This window comes from Otolemur garnettii, unplaced genomic scaffold (assembly GCF_000181295.1).
Source record: "Otolemur garnettii isolate 467f Iridium unplaced genomic scaffold, OtoGar3 scaffold00028, whole genome shotgun sequence".
In the NCBI taxonomy this organism is placed as follows: domain Eukaryota; kingdom Metazoa; phylum Chordata; class Mammalia; order Primates; family Galagidae; genus Otolemur; species Otolemur garnettii.
In genome coordinates, this window is record NW_003852423.1 from 11,905,670 (window position 1) to 11,925,258 (window position 19,589).

Sequence of the window (19,589 nt, forward strand, 5' to 3'; positions counted from 1 at the left end):
AACCCGCCACCTTAGGTGTACGTGGCTGGCGCCTTAGCCGGTTGAGCTATAGGCGCCGAGCCAGAGTTTGCATTTTTAACAAGATCCCAGGGGATTCATAACATACCCAAGTCTGAAGAGCTCTATTCTAGACAACGGTAATGAGAAGTAATCTCCTGGGTTAGTTCCATGAGGTTACCAGGGAAAAAAGGGCCCGAGTGAGAGAAAGAAAAACACTGATCAAAATACACAAAATTGGAACTTGGACTAATTTAATTTGAATATCAAAGCAGTGAGATTGTTATGCCCCAAGCTGGTGAAGTGAGGGGTACTAGTTAAGGACAGTGTCAGGCACTCTGTTATTCTCTATAGGTGATGCAAATATATATATTGGAAGCTGGTTCCAGCTTAAGTCAAATCTACTGGGAAGCACTAGGCCAACTCTAGATAGCAAGGACCTTCCCTGAGCAGCCATCATCAAAGGACCCCCCCCACCCCTCCCAAACACAGGGGAGCTACCCTTATACATTCCCACTTCCCTCAGCCTCTTAAAAATAAGACCATTCCTTTTCCCTTCTACCAAATGTTGAATGAATGACTGCTGGTTGTGAAAAAGAAATTAATGCAAAACTTAAAACTGCCTGAACCAATTTTGGTTACACAAAGATGAATTCTCTGATTAGGGAAAACAGTTGATTCTGCAGAAGGGCTGAAGATCTGAGGGCTCAGAGAAAGAGGGCAGTGGAGGAGAGAGGACGGAGCAAGCATGCTAGACATCAGGAACTAGCTGCCTCTCGGCAACCAGTGCCCTACTGTTCAGGGTTTCTTGAAAAGTCAGTGTGCATCCTACTGTGGTCAGCAGCCTCCTTGGCCGGTACAGAGATGCTTCAGTGACGGACAGGCCCAGAGCTCCTGCCCAGCAGCCCAGAGCCCACTCAGTTCACACCCTCTCAGCTCCAGGGCTGTGCACCAGGCAGAACTGGGCAAAGCTGTGACTCCCACCTGGGCTGTAGGCAGGACAGGTGCAGGCTCAACATCTGGCCACCAGGAAACTGCGGTCTCCAGCAGAGTCTGCAGAGCCTGGTATGCAGGTCTCCTGCATGTCCCTGCCCACCCCAGGCCACACGTGATGCTACTTCTGCATCCTCACACCACACCCTTTTCTCTACTACTCAGAAGCCCAAGTGGGAGTGATAGCGGGAAACCTGCCACTTCATTCCTAAAACCTCAGCATTTTCCTTACTATGTGTTTCAGGACTCTTCTGACACAGGACCCTGTTGGGGGGAGCCATGCTGGGGGGACTGGATGGGACCACACACCGAGATACACTATTCTGACAGTGGAGCAGGGACTGGGGATGGACCAGGAGGGGCTGCCATTCTCCCTCAGGCTCTCATCTGGGCGAGAGTGATCTCTGCCATCCCGTCCAGCTTCTAAAACCAGTCTGTTTTGATTTCGATGCCATGAGGCTTGCAAACTTGTGGCTCCAACCTCAGTAAGCTGGTGGTAACCAGAGTCATGGTCTCCTGCATCCAATGTACAGGACAAGACACAGTAAACGATGAGAACACGCCGTCTGGTGCAACTCCAAACCCACTCCACAGCTGCCGGGAGGCGGTGGCGTGTCTGATCAGTGAGGGTGTCTGGGGGCTTTTCTAAGAGGTACTGTATGTTTATCTCTCCCATCTATCAGTTGTTTTTGTTTTTGTTTTTGTTTTGTAGAGACAGTCTTACTTTTCACCCTCAGTAGAGTGCCGTGGCATCACACAGTTCACAGCAACCTCCAACTCCTGGGCTTAGGCGATTCTCTTGCCTCAGCCTCCCGAGTAGCTGGGACTAGAGGCACCTGTCACAACACCTGGCTACTTTTTTGTTGCAATTTGGCCAGTGCTGGGTTTGAACCTGCCCCCTACTCACTGAGCCATAGGCACTATCCCCATCTATCAGTTTCATTAAAGAACAACAAATAATAAATATGAGGAAGTTCTCAAAATATTCAAGGATGTTTTTCAAAGTTTACAAGGAAGTCGGCATACTAAACTGATTTTAAAAAAAAAAAAAAGCATAAATTTGCCAAGGTGGTTAAAGGGAGATTTTTTTTTGAGACTGAATTTATTATGCAAATAACAAATAATTATTGAATTATAATCATGCAATAAATATTAATAAACATCACTAATCATCATTAGAATAATACTGATATTTATTTAAACCAAGATGTGGGAATTGTCTTTGATGCAGGTCTGATCATTTGGGTCTATGTATCCAGAAAAAAGGGAATGTAGATAACTGAGGGGTTCTCAAACATTCAGATTTCTTGGAAATCCTTATTCCAAATCACACTTAAAATTACAAATAAAGAATAAGGAGATATTCTGACATTTTCCCACAGATGACCCCATTGATGGTCATCTGATAGGCTTTTTTTTTTTTTTTTTTTTTTTTGCAGTTTTTATTTTGGCCAGGGCTGGTTTTGAACCTGCTACCTCCGGCATATGGGGTCAGCGCCCTATTCCTTTGAGCCATAGGCACTGCCCTGGTAGCTTTTTAAATTTAACTACTTCAATGAATGTATGCAAATTAACTGATACACCCAAGTGAGTCTAACCCACCCAGCCAGAGCCCACTTCATCGTGTGCCTGGGGCACCCCAGAGTGTCCTGTGATGGCTCTGATGAGGGATATGGCTGAGAGGGCTCCAGAGGCTGAGTCTGCTTCTGCCGTCATGGCTGACTCAAGCCACCCAACCCCAGGTTAAGAATATGCCCTGGTCACTTAGACTTCCATGGTGTGGTATGGCAAGAATACAAGATGACAAGCCCTGAAAAGGAAGGTCCTTCTGAAGGTAAGGGACAGCCAGCAGCTGGTGAATGAATGAGGTTAGAACTGGCCGAGCTACTGTAAAGGGACCTTGTGAGGGACAGTTAAGGCAATGAGAACAGGAGCATCACTAAAGGAAGCCCTTCCCTCCAGCCTCAGCCTTAAGTGACAGTTTGAGGCACAGCCAGGAAACAGGCTCTGCGGGAGGCCCTGCTGTCCTTTCTCCTTTCTGAAACCTTGGGATGGATGTACCTAGCCAGTGCAAAAAAACCTGCTCCCAATCATTTGTTTTCTCATTTTGGAAGAACAGCAACCTTCCCATGAAAGTCTCTACTATTTTATAGCATAGCATAAGTTTCAAAGCATTTGACTTCACTTCTCATGGTCCTCTTATTCATTCCCTCTGTAAAGATGTGCTGAGTCCTGAATGAGGGACAGATTCTGACCTAGGTACTAGGGAGATAGCAGTGAGCGAGGCAGGGTAAAAACTCCTGTCTCGTTTTACATGTGAGATGACTGAGGCTCGCAAAAAAGCCGAGTGCATGGTCCAAAGTCACACCCTAACAAGTGGCAGAACTGAAACTACATTCAGATCTTCTACATGTAAGGTCAGTGTCCCCCACCACTGCTTGCCCTTATACCCTTCTGTTGTTTTTTTCACACAGAAGGTGCTACTGCAGAAAAATAAAATATCTTTTGTCCTCTGGAATTTGGAATTTCAGTGTCAGTGGCCAACCACCAGTTCTGTGCTCAAACAGGTCTTTGTTTCTCCTGAAGATGCTGAAACCGCCCGAGTGATTAAGCCAGGAGGATCACTTGAGCTCAGGAGTTTGAGGCTGCAGTGAGCTACAGACCCTGCGCCCTGAAATTCCTGGCAAAGCTACTGAAGGGAGTCAGACACGAAAGGAACAACCCAAAGACCCCGGCTCTGAGGAATCCACTAAACCTCAGGCCAATGTGAAAAGAATCTGTAATAGCCAGTTTCTCTTAAAAAAAAAAAAAAAGAAAGAAAATGAAGGTGCCCCTCATAGTGGTTCATCTATGGGTCATTCCAGGTTATTGTAGTCATTTAAATCAGATTGTCGAAGTCATACCTGGATGAGAACAGGACCAATCCATGGAAGGAGTTTTAGTTTTAAAGGGAAAGGGAGCCAGTACTTTTGGAGCATGGGACAACCTTCGGCATAGTAGGAGGATCCGAATGCTAGGAGGTTTTGAAAAGTCACAAGTGTAGGGCAGAGAGAGGAGAGGGGAGGTGTTGGAAGAATTCAGAGTGAAACTGGAGGAGTCAGTGCCTAGGGCCTCGGCTCTCTGCATATGTGTGCAGGCTGTGCCCTTTGTGGCCCCAAAAGGCTACATAAGTTAAAGCCACTTATTCATAAGTGTCCAAGGCTCATAATGTTTTCTCTGGTAATGAAAAGGTGCCACCTGTTGCTAACATTTGAATTACTCAGACGATACAGTCTTGACTGATCCACATGAGCCTCTCAAGGTTAGTGCATAGGAGGAGGAAACAAGACAGAGAGGAAACAAAGAAACTCACGAAGAGAGAAAGAGACAGACCACATCCCTTGAATCTCCCCTGCACCCTGCTACTAGGTAAAGTAGCTCAGATGCCCTATTTTCCTAGAACTTCCTCTATCTTCTCTCTCTCTTTTGGTTTGCTCATCCTGTACCTTGAGTATTCGTGTATTTTCTTTGATGTAGGGGGTCTCTCAGTGGTCTACCTGTCTGGCAACTTTAGCTCTGACTAAGATAAGCCCAGTTTACAGTGTTTGCTAATTTCTGTGGTGTAAACACCTTACGATGGACATTTAAAGTTGCCAACATGACTGAACATGGAACTGGGAAAAGATGCACACCACCAGCTCCCCTGACTCCAGCAGACCGTGAGGCTGAATTTACAGACTTAAAGTGCTTAGGTCCTGCTCCATTCTTTCCCTCTCCACGTTTTCATATCAGTGAAGCATTTAGCTAGCACTGGCTTCCTAGGATATGATTTCCAAAAGGCAGAATCAGTACACCAAAGCCAATTAGTGTCACTACATGATAACTGGGGTACCAGCTGACTCAATGGACTATTAAATAGTCCAATTTGCCTCCTCAATAAAATTAATTGAAGGACTTTGTAGCTCCCTCAATCATTCAAACCCTGACTTTTGCATTTCCTTTCAAATCCCAAATTTACATATAGTAGGAAGGAGGGAGGAAAGAGGAAGAGAAAAATAAGATGTGAGCCTCACACCTGTAATCCTAGCACTGTGGGAGACTGAGACAGAGGACTGCTGGAGCTCAGGAGTTTGAGACCAGCCTGAGAAAGAGCAAGACCTTTCTACAGGAGAAAGAAAAAATTAGCCAGGCATGGTGGTGTTTGCCTGTGGTCTTAGCTTCTCAGAGGCTGAAGCAAAAGGATCACTTGTGTTCAGGAGTTTGAGGTTGTTGAGCTATAATGATGCCCCTGCATTCTTGCCTGGGTGACAGAGTGATTGCTTGTCTCAAAAAAAAAAAAAAAAAAAAAGATTTCTTCCCCACAGATTTTTACATGTGAAGTAATAAGATGTTAGAACAAGTTATATCAAGGAAAAGATTTATAATACACTGAGCATAGGACAAAGAAGTCCCCAGGCAGACAGAATAGTAAGATCACGTCCTTTGTTCTAACACTGGGAGGGATAAATACCACAGTTCTGCTCTGTGATCATAATCTTTTGCAAGTCCATTTGCTATAAAATGATGCTCTGAAAAACATCTCTCTACTATTTTTAGTGTTAGCAAAAGCCAGCTAAAATCTCCCTAATTTTACTACCTAAAAACCTAAGAGAAGGTAATTATGTTTCCTGCTGACAAAATACAATATGTCGAACACTCCCAATTACACAGAAATGTTGAAATGTTGAATAGGAAAAAGAAAATAACTTATAACAGTTCTATACTCACAGTAGGAAACACAGCTCATTTAACCATAGAGGATAAAAATGAATGTCTTCCGGAAGGCTCTTAATCTTCTACAAAGTCTTTTCATTTAATTTAACCATGAATAATTTTTTTAATTACTTGAAATTTTCCATTTTAAATATTAGAAGGCTATTGCCCAGCCCATTTCAATAGTTGGATTAGGCTGTGTACTTTAGCATAGGAAATAGAACCCCCTAGTATTAGTGTCCTGACCGCATACTAATCAAGGGGTTCTATTTCCTAGGTTAAAGGAAATAGAACCTTTAACCTAGGAAATAAAATCCCCTAATATTAGTGTCCCTCAGACATCAGGGACAATAGGAGTTGATTCAATTCAACCCACTCCTTGAAAGCCTCCTTTCCCAAAGAACAGTGTCCATGCCCCTCAGCAGAGCATCTCAAACCCTTCAAAATATAACTCTAGATGCCCACATGTACACCTGCTGGCCAGCAGGGTCCTCCTGAAGCAGCCATCCCATCAGCATTGGGGATAGAAGTGAGGTCACAGTTCACTAGGAGGAGGCCCAATACCTGGGAGGGGAAGAAGCCTCAAATCTGGAAGACCACAAAGTGAGTGGAAGATGGGGCCAGGGAACCAAGGGTTCAGAACTGGGAGATAAAATCAAGAGAAAGGGTCTGGAATCAAATGGGAGGGACATCTGAGATTTCCAGGAACACTTGGAGTGCTGAGGCTCACAGGAGGGTGACTAGGCTTGTGGAGTGGTGGGCTGGGGGTGGGGAGAGATGGAAACCTAAACTCACCTACAAGAGGACCCATGGATGTAGCCCTGGGTCATGCTGTTTCACATCTCAGTACATGTGATTCTCCCTACCCAGAGTATTCCCTGATTTTTCACCTACTAAACTCCCAATCTTCCTATAATGCCCGGTGCTCAAGAGTTCCTACCTCTGTGAAGTTTTCCCCTCCATCATCACCATTTTCCTTGTATGCACCTCATATCCCTGGTAACCAACAAGCACAATATTTGGTACACAGTAGGTGCTTAATAAGTGCTGATTGAATGAGTGAAGGAAAAAACTTCAACAGAGTTCAACAGTCAGACCTTGTTGGAAGGATCTATTGAGATCATCAGTAGTTTAAAAAATGAGGCCAAAAGGTCATACGAAAGACACAGCTTTTCCCCCAAGTCATCTAAGGACTGATCCCTAGCTAGACACTATCATTGTCTTATATTCATAAGTAATAGGAGAATAAATAGATGGGGATGCAAAAAGAAAATTTAACAGCAGTAGATTCCCTGCTGGTAGATTCAAAAGTTTCATACCTGACATTCAAACAATGATACTGGTGTTCAGCCAAAGGAACATCTTAAAAACATCAGAGAACCTACGGGAATGAGTAGCCTTCTAGAGCTTTCCAGGCTGAGGACCAGACTTACCTGACAGATTCCTAGCTCTACCTCAAAGATTCTGATACAAGAGGGTTGGGTCAAGCCATCTGTTATTTTTCAGAAACTCCCCCAAGCGATTCTAACAGTGAATAAATTTAGAAACCACTGGAATCTTGGTTCTAAGCTACTGATGATATGATTTGTGGTGTACATGACAGAGTTACTAGGGAAAGGTGCAGCTGTGTGCCTTTATAGTTTTCACAAATAATAGTTAAACCTACTTGGATTATCTCATTTCATCCTCCCAAAAGCATATAAAGGCAGGGGCTAGTATTATCCTCCCTGTACAGATACTGAAACTGAAGCTTAGAGAGGTTAAGTAACTTATCCTGCTCCTGAGTGACAGACGTGTCCCCCACCATGTGCAGTACCGCCCCTGTGCTGAAGTGTGTGGGCGGAAAGCAAATCCCTAAACCACCATGTGTTAAACAGGTGGCCAGGACACTTGAAGTTGCTTCAGTCTGGATTACTTCTGGACCATTTCATCTTTAACTCTTAGGAACTGGTTGTTTGCTAAATCTTGGGCATTCCTGTATCTGTCTGTCTTGTTGCATTTTGCTCACCTACAGCAAAATACTTGGCCCTTGGTATTTACTCAATAAATATTTGATGGATTTAAAGCAACAATTTGATCCCATGATTGTATTCCATACTATATGGATCAAACCAAGAACTTCACTTAATCAGAGCTCTTTGTGCTTCACTGCCCACACTGAGGATGATGGAAAAATGTGACTTTGCTATCCAAGTGGAGGACGTGGTCAGGACCTTAATACTTGCTTGCTGCATGAGCTTTCAAGGGAAGCCCAGGCTTTCTGCCTACACCACTGTGTCGCAGACAAACCTGGAAGGATCTGGGGTCCCAGTGAAGTAGTGAATGCATGGTGAGCTTCTTTTCTGAGGCAGGACAGACACAGTACTGGCTGTGGTGAGGAAGGATTCAGAGTCTATACAGACTCCACTGGCTTTGTCCCGTAGGATGTTAATCATGGTCTGCACAGTAATGCTTTCTGTAAAAAAAGGAAAGAATGAGAGATGGAAAAATAAAATACAACCATGGCAGGCTACTCACCAAAATCCGTCCACTTCTTGCTCTTTTTAGTACAAAAGACCTGAAATTATAGTTGCAGGATACAGAGGGTACCCAAAATATATAAATAAATTTTAAGAAAGGAAAGGACTGTATTGAAATTGTATTACTCAGTATATACCAATAATGTCTGTTATCTTGTATATTGTAACTTTTATTGCTTGTAATTACAGAAATCAAATGTGACTTGAGTATTACAATTTTAGCACAGTTTTTTCTTTCTTAAATTATGTATGCATTTTTGGCACCCTCTATATATTTTCCAGCTTCCCTGTGACTAGCTGTGGCCATGTGATAAATTTTGATCAATGGGAGGTAAGCAGAAATGATGTGTACAATATCACATCTATAAGATGTGATGAGGCATTGCCCTTTACTTTTTTTTTTTTGAGACAGAGTCTTACTTTGCCCCCTTGATTGAGTGCTATAGTGTCACAACTCACAGCAACCTCAAATTCTTGGGCTCAAGCAATCCTCTTGCCTCAGCATCCCAAGTAGCTGGGACTATAGGCATCCGCCACAACACCCAGCTATTTTTAGAGACGGGATCTCACTCTTGCTCAGGCTTGTCTTGAACTCCTGAGCTCAGGTGATCCACCTGCCTTCGGCTCTGAGAGTGCCAGGATTACAGGCGTGAGTCACCATGACTGACCTACACTTTACTCTTCTTTTGTCCTTTCCTGCTGGGTGGGAGAGGCCAATAAGAGGATCACAAATAGAACTCCTGTGTTAAGCAGAGTAACCGGCGCTGGACTGTCCATACACACTGGACTATAATACAGGAGAGAGATAACCTTCCATTTTCTGTAAGCACAGTAATTTGGAGTCTCTTTGTTATAGCTATACCTCAATGAGTGCATTAACTCAATGATGGCCACGAGAACGTATGTGTAATCTATGTACAGTCTTCCAGGCTCTCTCTCATCTCAGAGTCAATCCTGTTTGGAAAATAGTCTCTCTGCAGGAGAAACATACACAGAGAGAGACATTCATGTTCAGAACCATTAAGACTATTGGTTCTGACTGCAGATAAATGGACAAACAGACCCTTGACTACCTGGGATCCCATTTCTACATTTTCCCCTCTGGTTATAATTTGTTAAAACAGTATTTTGTATTTCACTAAGATGGAATCACCGCATCACATAGGGGAAGGTTTGCTAGCACATCTCATATCCATTTATAACATGCCATACCCAAAAATATTAACAAGAAGTCCTAGATTTCTTCAACTATCTAGGGTTCAAATTTCCTCACTGTCTCACAGATGAGCTTATTGACTTGAATCAGAATCTAGTAGGTTGGTAATGTCTCTTAAATCTCTTTTAATCTCTGCCTCTTGTTGCTGCCCTTGCATCTTACGTGTAAGAGAAATTCAGTCATTTTTCCTGTAGAGCTTTCCACAACCTGGGATTTGCAGATAGCATCCCAATGGGGATACTTAATACGGACCTCCATCCTCTGTATTTTCTCGATATTAGTAGCTAGGCTGCAGCAGATTTAGAATTGATGCTTTGGCAAGAATATTTAATAACTTTCATCCAGCTACTGTTTTTTTAATTAAAAACTCCTAGAGTTTTAAGTTCTCATCTTAAAAATAAGCACTTTATTACCTTTCTACCCAAAATATATTACTTAAGTACTATAACAAAAGTCCTAAAGTGGTTCTAGATTAAGAGCTAGGAAACTTTTTCATAAAGAAGCAGAGACTAAATATTTAGGCTTATGGGCCACTCCGTCTCCATCAGAATTTCCCTGTTGCATCTGCTCAACTCTGCCATGATAGCTCAGAAGCAGCCCTAATAACACATAAATAAATGAGTGTGGCTTTGTTCCAATAAAACTTACATGCAAAACAGGCAACTGCCAACATAGTTTGCTGACCCCTATTCTAAATAATCAAAAGTTTGACTTACCAAAAAAAAATATATATATATATATATATACATGTATATGTATATATATCACTATCAAATATAAAATGTGATGATTGTGGCCTTTTTGGAAGGGTATCCACACAAGCACAAACGTAACAAGCTATCCGGGCATGACCTTTACCTGAGTATGGATTCTGATTAAGTCAATAAATGGGTGGCAGGTAGAGGGCTTGGGAAGAGAATCAATTTAACAATTCAACTCAACGAATGCTCATGGAACAAAGGGCTATCCAGACATCACAAGAGGATCCTAAGATGAGTAAGACAACACCTCTGCCCTCCAAACAGGCTAGTGAGACAGGGTGAGAAGACAATATAGGGAGAAGATAAGCCAAACTTACAAATACTAAGATACAAGGAAGGCTGCAATAAGTACCACAAAAGACAACACAGTGACATCCTGGGTTTAACATAAGTGGGTGCAGGAGAGCTCCAGGGAGAGGAAAGCACCACATAAAAATGAGTTGTCTTCTTGCCTGCACTTTCAGCACGAGCTGGTCTCTACAGACAAGGTCTGTTCACTCCTCCTCCTCTTTGTTCACCCTCCTGAGTTCAGACCAGTTCTCTGAAATAATCATAAGACAAAGGGCACGAGAAAAAGAATCACAAGGGATTTACTAACTCACCTTCTTGGTTTTCTAAGCTATCTTTGCCTGCACAGCAGTCTAGATGAGCATCAGCTGCAGAAAACACTTCAGAAAAGTTGAATTCGCCATCTCCCGTCCACCAGCCTTGACTCTGAGCGTAACTCCTGAGTTCAGGGTGCTCGGCGTCCATCTTAGTGGTGAGTGACAGCTGATTGCAAATGCACTTCACTCCCTCTGCAGAGAACACAAAGCCCACTTAGTTGATATAAACTCATAAAGACATAATCAAAAAGTGGAAATTCATAGGGAATCCTTCCCCTAAAACCCTGAGTTTAGCTACAAGGAAGAACAAGTTAAATTTTTTGTTTTGTTTAGTAGGCCCAGGGGTTTGAACCCACCACCCACAGTGGACAAGGCCAGTGCTCTAACCACTGAGCTACGGGTGCCCATCTTGGAACAATTTATTTTATTTTTATTTATTATCATCATCATTATTATTATTTTGCCGTTTTTGGCCTGGGCTGGGTTTGAACCCACCACCTCCGGCATATGGGGCTGGCACCCTATTCCTTTGAGCCAGAGGAGCCGCCCTTCTTTTTTTTTTTTTTTTTTTTGAGACAGAGTTTCACTTTGTCACCCTCGGTAGAGTGCTGTGATGTCACAGCTCACAGCAACCTCCAACTCCTGGGCTTAGGCGATTCTCCTACCTCAGCTTCCCAAGTAGCTGGGACTACAGGCACCCGCCACAACGCCTGGCTATTTTTTTGTTGCAGTTTGGCCAGGGCCACCCACCACCCTCGGCATATGGGGCCAGTGCCCTACCCACTGAGCCATAAGTGCTGCCTGGAACAATTTAATTTTTAAAGAGAGAAACAGACAATCCTTGGTTTTCTTCTCTAGGAAGTGTCCTAAAAGGTTTAATCAATCTTGGCTGACCATTATCACATTTTAACCAATGATCATTTATTTATCTTAAATTTGTAATCACAAGGAAATGTGTAAGCCTCTTCATTCTGGCTAAACTCTAAGTATCCATTATTTACCAAAAAAAAAAAAAAAAAGGTGAAAGTTTATTTGAAAGAGATGTTGCACTAACAAGACTTTGCTACAAATTCTGTATGAGATTCCCCTAAAGCAGTGGTTTTTTTGTTTGTTTTTTTTTTCCAGTTTTTGGCTGGGGCTGGGTTTGAACCCACCACCTCCAGCATATGGGGCTGGTGTCTTACTCCTTTGAGCCAGAGGCACCGCCCAAAGCAGTGTTTTTCAACCTTTTTTATCACATGGCACACTTAAACCTATATTTAAACTTTTGCAGCACACTTAAATTATTTTGTTTAAAAAAAAAAGACTATATTTACTGTGCTTTGAACTGCTTTTGAAAATAATTTAATTAATGATCTTTAGAAATTTCCATGGCACACCAGTGGAAAATCACTGCTCTAGAGAGAGGTGTTATGCCTCCACAGCAACGCTCTACAGCTGCAGCTTCCAGCCACTCTCTCCATCCTATTAGGAACGAGCTGCCCAGCAGGGGGGAGCGGCAGGTGAGCAAGCAAAGCTTCCTCTGTCTCTACAGCGGCTCCCATCACTTGCATCACTGCCTGAGCTCCTTCTCCTGTCAGATCAGTGCAGCATTAGATTCCCACAGGAGCAGGAACCCTACGGTAAAGTGCACACGCAGGGGATGTAGGTTACATGTTCACTCTGAGAATCTAATGCCTGATGACCTGAGGTGGAGCTGAAGACAAGAACAACACGCTTAGGGTGTCACTATCTCTCATCACCCCCAGATGAGACCATCTAGTTGCTAGAAAACAGCTCAGGGCTCTCACTGATTCTGCATTATGGTGAGTTATATAATTATTTCATTATAGATTACAAGGTCATAATAATAAAAATAAAGTGCACAATAAATGTAATGCACTTGAATCACCCAAAAACCACCACCTTCCCTACACACACCCTGGTCCAGGGAAAAACTGTCTTCCATGAAACCAGTTCTGTGTGCCAAAAAGACTGGGGACCACTGCTCTGCTGCGTCTATAGAGATTCTGCCTCCCTAATCTGATCCTTTTTCACCTGGGAAAACACTTTACACCACCACACCCTGCCCAAATATATGTGGTTTTTAAGAAATAGAAATCAAGGCTTGGTGCCCTTAGCACAGTGGTTAGGGCACTGGCCACATATACCAAGGCTGGCAGGTTCGAACCCAGCCTGGGCCAGCTAAACAACAATGACAACTGCAACAAAAAAATAGCCGGGCATTGTGGTGAGCGCCTGTAGTCACAGCGGCTTGGTAGGTTGACGCAAGAGAATGGCTTAAACCCAACAGTTTGAGGTTACTGCGAGCTGTGACGCCATGGCACTCTACCAAGGGCAACAAAGTGACACTGTCTCAAAAAAACAAAAAAAGAAAGAAAGAAAAGAAAAAAAGAAATACAAATCAAACACTCCTCATTCAACTTTCTTTTCAAGTCTCAACATTTAAAAAAACATAGCGGCAGTGATAATGAATCATTTTAAAAGAATGGAATGTCCTCACACATATATGAATGTCTGGATGCATGTGTGCATGCATATGTGTGTTGGTGTGAAAAATCGGTGGGAATTTTTTTCTCATAAAAATAGAATTGTAACTAAATAACTCTAGAATCAGAAATGCCTGCATTCTAAGTACACTCCACCTTCATGAATGAAGGTTTGGATGAGAAACTCTCCTGTCAGCCGGCAGGCTGGCTAGCTATGTCTTCTCCGAAGCCTGAGCTGCAGATACACACAGGAAAACTTGGCCTTCAAGCTTCAAGATGCTGCCCAGACTGCAAACACTGAGACGTTATCGGTGCTAGCTCAAAGGGGCCCGATGATCTTCCAATGTCTTGGAAAAGGAAGTAAAAGAGAGAGCGCCTAATTATAAGCAAGAATAAAGCCATCACTGCCTGAAAACCAGTTCCTAGAGGCAGGATCAGTGCTGGACCAAGTTCTTTCAGGCTGTTTTGCTTCACTGATTTACACTTCCAGAATAAGCATTCCTGGCTGGTGGGCCTTGGCCCTTCGCCACCATTCATCACTTACTTTACATCATAAAAGTGAAATTATAAACAATTACAATTTAAAAAAGAGTTTGGGCCTAAATGAATGATTTTGACATCATTCCTATTCTAAGCTACTAAAAAATATTCTTTTATCTGGACATAGCATCTTTGAAAAAAAATATACTTGTGAACAACTCACAGATGTTATTTTCCAGGAGGGTGATTTATAGTAGATATCTGCTTTCAAGAATGTTAGCATTTGGGGACAGAGTGCATTAAATCCTCCTGCAATCAACCACATTGCTGCTGGGATCAGAGGACATGAAATTGATGGGTCCAAGAAACAACTGAGGATTTTTAAAATTTAAATATTTAAGGCCGGGTGCGGTGGCTCATGCCTGTACTCTTTGCACTCTGGGAAGCTGAGGCAGGTGGATTGCCTGAGCTCAGGACTTTAAGCTAGAGTGAGACCTGCCCTCTAAAACTAGCCAGGTGTTGTGGCAGGTACCAATAGTCCCAGCTACTCAGGAGGCTGAGGCAAGAGGATCACTTGAGCCCAAGAGTTTGAAGTTGCTGTGAGCTATGACACCACGGCACTCCACCAAGGGTGACAGAGTGAGACTCTGTCTCAAATAAATAAATAAATAAATATTTAGAGAAAGATAACATTCATTCTGTGGAGATGGACATTTTAACACATTGTCGTGTACATTATGAACTATTTTTCAAGTTTTCACATTACTTTTTACTTGACTCATTTACAAGTTTTTGTATTTCTTTTTTATTGATGTACATCGTAGATTTTAGAATTGTTTTGGTTTTAAAGTTTTTAATGTATTTTTGTAATAAAATATTGTGTTCCCAAGGAAAAAAAATTTTTTTCTAGTGTGGCAGTCAATGTGTGAAGCCATATTTTGAAGGGAAGCTCAGCTTTTGCAATGCAGTTATAGATCAAAAAGTTCTAGGTTCTACTTAAAAGAAATAAGACTACTTTTAAGCATGGAACACTAGCCCTTTTGATGGAACCATTCAATAGTAAGACTTCATCTTAGCAGGGGTTTTATAAAGGAGTTTTAAGCTCCTGCATCACAGGAGAGTGGGAGACCTGGTGGGCTGCACTGTGAATACTGTGAGAGTTGGGCAGGCCGCACACACCCTGTGGCATGTGCTGGGCACAGGAGGGTGGAGGAACTCTGATGGCCAGTGGTCACTACTAGCCCATTCAGCACCCCATGACAATGAGAAGCCGTCCCCAATCCCTGGGCAAACACAGTCTTCACACAGGAAACCACAGTCTAGATTTCACTGCCTCGGTGGGGCAATTTTGTACATGGTACAACATCCCTATCACTCAGAGAAGCCCCGATCACCAGACTGTGAGCCCAGAAAACAGGCTTGATTCCCTGCAGCTCTTCTGTTGTTCATTCAGACCAAATTTGGTTCCATTTACTCCTAAGGCAGGGATGGCAAACAGGTTTCATGTCTAACACCATTTCTGATTAATTGCAAGTGATTCCCTGGTAAATTCAGTTAAGAAAAATACATAGGTCAACTATAGGTTCAGATAAGAATGCCGTGATCTACTCACCATGTCTGCCATGAGCTTGTGGGGGCAGAGTGATGCACACACATACCATGTGTTCCGTGATCTACTCGCCGTGTCTGCTGTGAGTTCGTGGAGGGGCAGAGTGGTGGCACGCACACACCATGTGTTCCGTAATCCACTCGTGGTGTCTACCATGAGCTCGTGGGGGCAGAGTGATGGCACACATACACCATGTGTTCTGTGATCTACTCCCGGTGTCTGCCATGAGCTTGTGAGGGCTGAGTGATGGCACACACACCATGTGTTCCATAATCCACTCGTGGTGTCTACCATGAGCTTCTGAGGGCTGAGTGATGGCACTCACACACACCATGTGTTCTGTGATCTACTCCCCATGTCTGCCATGAGCTTCTGAGGGTCAAGTGACAGCACACACACGCACCATGTGTTCCGTGATCCACTCACAGTGTCTACCATGAGCTCATGGGGGCAGAGTGATGGCACACACACAGCACGTGTTCATCACCCAGTCATAAGGAATATGATAGGTGCTCCACCAGCTGATTCTTTCTTGGAACTACACATTCTTCTTGGAAGCCCTTTTACCCATTCTGGGCTTCCCATCCTGATGATATAAAATACCACCCCCATTCCTAACATTTCCTTTCAGAGCTGCCTTAAAAGTGTGATGCTGAAAGGGCCACAGAGCACCATTTTTCTGGGTACTACATCCTTCCAGGTGGATCACTTGGTCCTCAGCTCTTCCAGAAACATTGTTGGCCCAGATTGGCATTCAGTGGTCCTCACACAGATATAAGCGGCTATCCTGCAGGACCATTTCAAGCACAAAGGTCTACAGGACTGGGGAAGAATCATTGCTCCCTTGGCCAGTTATCTAATAGAGTAGCAGTTTGAGTTGTGGAACTACAAGTAGTCAACTGGTACTGGATACTACCAGTCAGCTATAATTAGTCAAACCGGATGCTGCCAAAGAGAAAATATGAAATGTTAGTGCTTCCCAAGCGTTGACATCCCTTCACTCCAGCTTCAGGAGACTCCAGGTTCTTCCCTGGAAGCAGATCCAGAAATGAGAGGCATGCCTGAGCATGAAGACCCGCACAGGGAGGGTCTGGGCTACAGGCTCATTCCTCCTCTAGAGTAACGCAGCACATCCAAGCAACCCCCATCTTAACCTTGTCTGTCCTCAAAACTCTTCACCATCCACACACTCACCTGTGACTCTCTCGGCAGCCCAGTACTTCCCTATGGTCTCGAGCACCCAGGCTTCGTCACGATCCACAATCAGATATGCGCTTTGAAAGCTATGGCAGGAGCTTGCATCTTCATAGTAATTCCCACCTTGTCCATGTTCTTCCAACAAGGAGACGATGGTATCTAAGGCTTCTTTAGCTGTTTCCCCTCTTTCTAAACCAAGCCTGCAGTAAGGAAACAGAGGTATACCCTAGTCATTTCATGCCACGTCATTACTACCATAGCAATCAAAGACCAGGGCAAGGCTGAGTTCCACAGTGCAGCAGCAGGTATAAGGAAGATATTAAGTAAGAGACTGATTGACAGCACTGTAACTCACGATTCTCCCCCCACACGGACTGCTAGAAATCATGGGGCTGTTTTCTGTCTTTGAGACATTCCCCCTCCACACACAACAGTCAGGAACTAAATGGCATCTCCCTCTTGAAAGGAAGTTCAGCCACTTCTCTCTCCCTTTTCTGACTGTGTCTCCCACAGTGCTGGCCAGCTCAGCTCTAGCGCTTACTAAGACCACCTCTCTGTGGTTTGTGCTCCCTCCTGACTCCAGCCTTGACCTCTATTAGTCAACACCACATATTTTGCTTAGTAACAAAAGTGTTCAATTGCCAGCCATTGTCCTCTGTCCATATAATTTGCTCAGAGGTCTCAAGAGGAATGGGCAGCTGGTTGAGACATGACCAATCCTTTCTCTACTCTATACATTTCTCCTCCTACCTACCAGCCTATGTCCATTGGTGTGGCTTCCAGCTTCAGTGATAAAAAGAATATGTGTTCTTTCTGAAGTAAGACGTTCCCTCTACCCCTGGCCCTTCCAATTAATAGACTCTTTAAAGAGGGCATAGATATTGTCCTCTGTGTGACCTTGGAGAGGTCACACACCATGTAATATATTTGAACTTCAGTTTTAGGGCATCTATAGAATGAGGACCCACATCATTAGGTTTGCTATAAGGATGGGTCTATGAGATAATGACCATGAAAATGCACAGCATTTGTGCTGAGACCAGCTAAGTGCTTAGTGGAGGTAGAGCACTGTGGTGGAGAAGCACATGATTAAGAGATAAAGGAATCAGCATCTAGATCCAGTGCTGCTGGGTACTGGCAGTGTGATCTTAAATAATAGGACATTTCCAAGCCTTGATTTTCTCATCTGTAAAGTGAAAACAATACTACCTCCCTTTCCAGATGCTAAGAAATAGGATGGTGCCTGGTGTTTACTGAGGATATGCCCATTTATTCATCTGTTCATTCAAATTATAATTCCAGGGGCAGGGGTGCAAGTCTTAGCACAGGGGCAAGGGAGCTACTAAGATGGTGGCATAAGCCAGTTCTTGGAGAATTTTCAACTTGAGAAGTAATAACTATTTAAATTCACCCAATTTGATGCTTTCTAAAGGAATGTTTTCCTGGGTTGCTAGGAAGAAGAAAAGATATGCTATGGACTGATTCTTATAACAGGCTTACTTTCATAGTCAGATAATTATATAACAATTCATTTGATGTTTCTCATTTTAAGCTTATTTAGGAAGATCTGGTTACAAGGCAATGATTTACAAAGCTAAACCCTAAGGCCTTAGGAGAGGAACGAAAGAATAAACCCATTAGGAGATTGAATTAAGTAGACCTTTCTACTGGTCAATGTCATCCTCCCTGCACTAGAATAAACGAGTGTGCTGTGAGTGCCTCTCCTAACCAGAACTGTGCCCTCTGCAGGGCCTCCCTCCTCCTCTCCACAAGGCCCCCCTGAGGGCTCCCTGGTCACAGTGCCTCATGTCCATTCCAGGCAGAACCCTGTTCCCAGGGCCTCTGTTCATGTAAACATGTGTTAGGAGCATGTGAACAGCCAGCCAGGGGCCACAGCCCCATCTTTGGAGCCTGTGATTTCTCTTTTTCCATATAACACTCTTTCCTGACATGTGCCTGTTTGCATGCGACAGGTAGGCCACAGTGAGGCCCCAATACTTGCACTTGCCCTCCCACACTGAATTCAGGGTCCTACATACACAGTCTGCAGCAGGCCCTGCAGACTCATCCACAGACACAATTCTGACCTCACCTTCCTACCGCTCATGCCAGGACCAGGGGTCAGTGGTACTCCTTCCTCCCATCTGACCATGCCCACCTGGTCTCCCGGTCGCAGGATGAGGACAGGATCACCTAGTCCAGAGCACAAGGGCCATGAATACCATGGTTACACATCTGCCATCTGTGACTGACAGCTGCTGATGAATCCCATGTCACTGGGGACAGAAGAGAGGCCAGAGAGACCGGGCCTGCGGTGATCCTGGGCCATATGACACACGACAACATGAGGGCTATTTCCGAGCCATTCCCAACTACCTCACCTCCAAGATGATGCAGATCCACGTGACTCCAGATGAGAACAGCACTTTCTGGCCCCCTCACCTAATTTGACTTTGGCTGCTACAACTCAGCGTGGGCAGGACCAGGACAAGGAAAGGGAAGAAGTTAAGTAGGCCAAGGTTAATGTCTCCCTCTGGCATCTCCTTTCCAAATCCATCCAAAGTGTGCACTTTGTCCACATTGTTCTAGGTCTGTGAATTAGATGCTCCTGGATTCAGTTCCTAGTTTCATGGGAAAATCTTTATTTCAAGCCATGACCTTCTCACAGGCATATCAAGCACACTCTGCCTACTCCAGGAAGGCTAACACATCTCACTGAGGAAGGAACATCTGTACTTCCTTCTTGACAGACCTTTGTTTAGGAGCTTGGCTTGCTTATCTTTCCAATATCTCTGTCTCCACAGATTAAGAGGACCTCTGTTTCTTTGTACCCCAAATAAGGTAAAACTAAGTTAAAACTAACTTTGCCATGGATACATAATCACCCCTGGAGGAAAGTAATAAAATAGTCAACACCCCTGCCCTTGGAGGGATGAGCCTGCTGTTCTCATTGAACTCAGCTGCAAGTAATCTTCCCTCCTCCCCACAGCCA

The 19,589-nt window shown here is 43.9% G+C and overlaps 1 protein-coding gene across 1 annotated transcript in view; it reads right to left on the reverse strand.

Moving 5' to 3' along the window:
• SCRN1 (secernin 1) overlaps positions 1–19,589 on the reverse strand; it is a 69,982-nt gene that overhangs the window by 6,943 nt on the left and 43,450 nt on the right. Inside the window, exons 4-6 of the mRNA XM_003788544.3 lie at positions 16,595–16,797; positions 10,820–11,014; positions 8,011–8,176 (exon numbers count right to left, since the gene is read on the reverse strand). Of these exons, the coding sequence (XP_003788592.1) occupies positions 8,011–8,176; positions 10,820–11,014; positions 16,595–16,797 (564 nt within the window). The remainder of the gene's footprint in view (positions 1–8,010; positions 8,177–10,819; positions 11,015–16,594; positions 16,798–19,589) is intronic.